This window comes from Aplysia californica, unplaced genomic scaffold (genome assembly GCF_000002075.1).
Source record: "Aplysia californica isolate F4 #8 unplaced genomic scaffold, AplCal3.0 scaffold00172, whole genome shotgun sequence".
NCBI classification, from domain to species: domain Eukaryota; kingdom Metazoa; phylum Mollusca; class Gastropoda; order Aplysiida; family Aplysiidae; genus Aplysia; species Aplysia californica.
In genome coordinates, this window is record NW_004797442.1 from 225,674 (window position 1) to 231,343 (window position 5,670).

Consider the following 5,670-nt stretch of genomic DNA (forward strand, 5'->3'; position numbering starts at 1 on the left):
CTCAAAGAATTTTACGATGGAAACGATTAGGATACGATAGACAAGTAAGATCGCGACAGCAGGGACCAGACGTTGAAAGCCAGACGCTAAGCCAGCGCATTTAGAAAGTTGAAAGCAGCTGACAAGACGAGAATATTTTCTAGAAATCGTTGTGGGGGAGGGGGGTGTGGAAGACTGTCAATTTTTAATTAGATTTATAAACCAGTGGTTCGGCAGTCGACTGTCAACGAACCGAGAAACATCGAAGTAAACCTTGGACTAAACCGGCATTTAAAAGAAATGTCTGCGATCGCATTGGAGGATCGGTTCAGCCGATTCGGTTTCTGAGGGCTTCAGAGCGCACTAGCTCCGACCAACTGGCAGAACCGATCTCTTGACACGGTTTTGTCGGCTTTGTCGGTTTTGCCCCGAACCGAACCGATGATGCCAAAGGGCACTCATATATATATAGACAGAGACACAGAGAGAGAGGGAAAGAGAGGGAATCTAACAGAGAGAGAGAGAGAGGGGGTGGGAGAGGGAGAGAGAGAAAGAGAGAGAGACAGAAACAGAGAGAGAGAGAGGGGGGAGAGACCAGAGACAGTGTCTAAGAGAGAGAGAGAGAGAACAAAATAATGACGTGTTCGTTAAAACACTTTTTTGAGCGAGCCGTGCGGAGCACGTGCGTGCGTGTGTATTTGCGTGTTGTTGTTGTTGGGTTGTTGTTGTTTTTTTTTTGGGGGGGGGGGGGGGGCAGCGAGTGATCTTTTTCCTTTCCGGTAATAGCTTTGTTTTAACACCCCCAAAACTTTGTTTTAACACCCTCAAAACAAATTAAAACAAATAAACAAAAGAAGAACAAAGGAAACCCATCAAAAACCCAAATTTTGATCCCTGAATCCAACTATTAGTTATTAGTCTAAACTAAAAAACGCTCACCTAAAGCCGGAACTGTTAACGTACTGTAGGCTAATTAAAAGCTTCTAAACGTCAGGGTTGGCCAGTGTTGTTTAAGTAGTTGCAGAAGTAGGCGTGAACTAAAAAAAAAAATTAATTTTTGGTAAGTGTTTTACGGCGCTCGCAAAAGCATAAAATGGGCGCGTGGGACACACCACATTTTCAGTTAGTAGAAAATTTTGAATTTTTTTCCAGAAACCTACTCTTATCGATTTAGACCACTAGGGATCTTTAACGTGCGCAAACTTGCACACGGGACCTCCGAGATTTTTTGCCCTTGTCTGAGAAGGCTAGGTTATGATCTTACCTACTACATTTTGTATAAGATCAGGGGTGTGGCTGAAAGACAGCAGTAAGAATTTAAGGAGTGAAGGAGAAGTCAGTAGAAAGGCTACACAAGAGTCAGGGTCCCAGAAGAGGGGTCACAGGGGGTGTGGGGCAGAAGTGGAGACGAAAGCAGACGACAGAACATTGCCTAAGAGCAGGAAAGGAGGTGAAAGGAGACACTTTTTAGAGAAGAAAATGTGTCCGTCGCTACCTGGATTCGAACCTGGGACCTTTGAATGAGAGGCGAACACCAACCTCAAGCTAGGTCACGAGAGCCCCCTAGGCGTGAATTCATTTGCAGTAAATTTCCAATAGTCTTCACCAACAAATTATTCGTACTCGCGAGCACCAATTAATTTTTTCAAACCCCAAAATTGTCTAGTTAAACTAATGAAAGATTGAAACTGAGCAACCAGATTGCAGGACAGGCTAATGTGCTTTTAATAGTCTTGTGGAGTATTAATTGTATCCACAGAATTCTGCACTAAGTTTAGAATTCTGTGATTGTATCAGAACTGTAGACTGTGGGCCTAGGCCATAGATGTACACTATAGGCACTATAGTTTAAATTAAAAGGAAGGTAACTCTATGGCCTAGGCTAAACTGGTGGAGGTCTCCAAAGTAGGCTGCTTTCATCATGTATTTGCCCTGGCAGAGAGGACCGAAGCAGCCCGCTTCCAAAGAGTTGTGAATTGTATATAGTGTGGAATGGCTTCTAAAATTCATGTTCACAATATTTACCGGTACAACAAAATTAAATGCAAGTTTGTTTTGTGGCGTACTGCGTAAGCCTACCATAAAATCAAAGAAAGTCATGTTGTTGCCAGTTGTTGGTGTAGCCTAATTAGTTGGCCGTTTCCGACGTGAAATGGACAGTACAAAAATCTGGATAGTCTCAAGAATTGATGCCAAATTAGCTTATAATTACTTGACTTTAGTATGTTGTAATTAAGCCTGTAATAGCTGCAGTTAAATCCTTTTTAATTTTCAGTATACGAAAAAAAAACCTCAAAAAAATTTCAACAAAGCCCACTTCACTCGAACTACAAACAGAAAAAAAGGTCAAAGTCCAGTCGCCTTATCATCGCAACGGAAATCTGGTAGCTTGTCTGGCAGATCATTGTTCATTCGTTCAAAATGGCTGCTGAGGCGAAAGCATTGCTTGATGAGCTGATGGGGAGGTCTCGAAATCTCGACCCCGCTGACAACCCAGAAGATCTTAGTTGGGATAGTGCAGATGTATGATTATATAATTTAGACTATTTCTTTAACTATGGATGATGTTGGCTTGAAGAGCATGAGTACTAGATCTAGATCTAGATCTAGCTCTCTAAATCTAGAGATTAGGGCCTATATTATTAGATTCTATTTAGATCTAGGAACTCAACTGGCTTTACTGTGATGATAGAATCTACTGATAGATTTCTAGATCTAATCTAGATTTCTAGATCTAGATAGTCTCTCTTTGAGAGAAAGCTCGGGGAGGGGGTGGGGAGGAAGTTTTGTCTGTTGTTGAGTATAATTTTGAATCCAACGTTTGGGTTACAACGTTGAACGATCGGGTACTAATCTAGATTCTAGTTCTAGATCTAGAATCTAGATCTAGGGCCACCTCTATTCTCACCCGGAGTGAGAATAGTGCAGGCGAGTCTTGTGGCTATTGTCACCCGGTGTGCGTTCACCAAATTTTGCGTTCACCCTAAACCACAGAATTCTACACTGTGATAACAGAAAAATTGTAGAATAGACCTGCATGTTTGCCGACAATCGTCTGAAATCCGACAATCGCGACCCGACCCGCGAACCGGCCGATGCTATCACTAGGCCCGCCTGTATCAGTCAATGTGCGTAGTGCGAGGCTTGGCCGACTGCCAGTGACCCATTTTTCTCCCGTCGACTTCGTCGGCACTTTCGTTTTCGTGCCGACCGCCGACGCGCGCACCGCCGACTGCCGACGTCGGCGTTTCCGACATAATTGTCGGAACCTAAGTAGAAATGCGAATACGAAAAAGGACGACAACTTAAATTATCTACTTTCAGTTTCGTGCTCGAGCGGCCATTTTGAATTTCGTTTGTTGACTAATTCAATTGTTCAGATCGTGTGGATTCATTCAAGTCCGACTCTCTTGCCTTGTTCTAAAAGAATCTAGATCTAGATTTATATAGATCATTATAGACCTCAATGGAGGATTCATATTCCAATTTTATTGTGTCAAACCCTATCATAGGTTGTGCTGTAATCTTTATATTGGTAAAAATAAGCATTTCATCAGGTGCGTGAATTGTTTATTTATTTAGTAAAGATCTAGAATCTAGATCTAGATCTAGAATCTAGACTCAGCTGAGTCCCTCTGTTCGGAATCGGATGCGGATTTCTAGTTCAAGGCCTATTCCTATTCACTTGTTCTACAAGATCTAGACCTAGATTTATTTAGATTACTATATATATATGAAGGATTCATATTATATATTCCAATTCTATTGTGTTATTGTATCAAACCCTATAGCAATGTAGATGTAAGCCATATATAGATCTAGAATCTAGATCTAGATCTATATGCTCCTTGTTTGTTTTGGAGTGTGGTTTTTTAAATTAAAATTTTTTTTTTCATTTAGGACTTGTTTGGCCTTTTTACATGAGGCCCGTTGCAGGTTCTTTTTGGGGGTAGGGTTAGGGTTAGGTCTCTTCTTTATTGTGTTTGTTGGGGTGGTGGCTCGTTACTCGGATGTTCTTCCTTATGACACCCACAAAGGCCTTTGGGGGGGGGGGGGGGTTGCGCAAAATTTTCAGACAATCTGGTTGAGGCTCACATGCAGGTCTAGTAGAATTCTGTGCCGTGAACAAACGTTCCATTACAACTGTAGCCTACTAAAAGCGTACAATTTTGTCTGTGGGCAGTGGAGAGAGAGAGAGAGGAGTAGCGCGAGAATTTCCGGGCAAAACAAAATGGCGACCCGCGTAGTTCGGCTCGATTCGAAAAGTTAAATAGCCGTAGCATCTTTGTAGACAACCAAATTAATTTACTTTTGTGTTTTAACATCATTTTTTAACTTTGTTTTGGTCAATTTGATCGTCCACACCGATAGACAGTATTCAGAAAGAGACAGAGAGAGAGAGAAGAGGGGAGGAGTTGATCTTGCGAGAACTTCTGGGCGGGTGAGAATAGCCACTTTCTAGATCTAGATCTACTTAACTCTTGTCCTGCGTCTGTGCTGAGATGTGAATCTTATCAGCAACCGATTACGTCGGACATTCCGGGCAGGCTGCAGGGGTCACTCAGTGTGTACTGTTGGTGTACAGAGCGCGTGCCGGGAAACGTGTGTTTTTGCCTTAAATATCGTGGGACTGTGTTAATCGTTGATGAAAATAATACTCTATCTTTCAGAGCTTTCTATTTAGGGATTCGTTCTATTTATTAGCAATGCCAATCGGGCTTTCCCGTGCGGCTAAAATTTGGTCCCCGTTTACGGGCGATTTTGCGGACCCGGCCGAAGCGTAGGTGACTAACTTTGTTAACCTCGGTTTGCTCTATTTCCAAACCAATCCGAATGAAACTCGGCAACCAATTAGAAAATAAGGCAAAATAATGATATGTGGACGTTGAAGTTCGTACACATAAATTAACCTATACTTTTGGTGTCGGGAACACTTTTGTATCGTGTACACCGAAAACTATATGGAGTTTGAATTTCAACGCCGAGATGGTAATAGATCTATCAGGGTGTCCAGCAATGTCGTAAAAAAGCCGTAAATTCGGTGCCCTGGTCGTAAATGGTAGTAAATTTGCTTTGAAGGTAGTAAAAATTTGGTAAACGGTCGTAAATTAGCCTGCATACTGAGAGATGAAGCCAGCAAGACTTTTCAGTGAACCCTAGCCGCGTTACATGACTCTGTTTTTGCCGGTCGCGATTGTGATATAATTATTCGTTCACCTTTTCCCCGTCTGAGAGTACGTTTCACGCAAAAAGCCGGCTATGGCGGCAGGTGGAAGTGTATGTGACACCGAGGCTCGATCGGGAAAATCAAATCTACTTTCGCTTTCGTTACCACCCTCAAATTTGGCATAGATAATATGAACTGACAACGCAACATTTGTAATATGCAGGTTGTACAGTATACCCGCTTTGTCGCCGTGCAAATAAAATCAATAATTACTCGGACTCTTCACCGTGCTGTCACTTGTAGGGGTGGGGGTGAAAAGAAAATACAAGCTTTGTCCGATTTTTAGATTGTCGGGTTCGCCAGCGTGACAGGTCAGTGAACCTTCGCGCGAGGCACTACAAGGTACGGCATCGGTGAGCACCGGCGTTTGTTGGGGTCGCCAAAGTTCATTAAAAAGTCGAGCTTTGCGAAGTATAGGACTACGGTGTAGGGCAGGGATTATTGATTTTTTTAAAAAGAGACAC

General features: G+C 42.6%; 1 protein-coding gene across 1 annotated transcript in view; it reads left to right on the top strand.

Moving 5' to 3' along the window:
* Positions 1-2,400: 2,400 nt before the first annotated feature.
* Positions 2,401-5,670, top strand: part of LOC101859635 (luc7-like protein 3) — a 30,924-nt gene continuing 27,654 nt past the window's right edge. The window contains exon 1 of the mRNA XM_013082388.1: positions 2,401-2,502. Coding sequence (XP_012937842.1) covers positions 2,401-2,502 — 102 coding nt within the window. The remainder of the gene's footprint in view (positions 2,503-5,670) is intronic.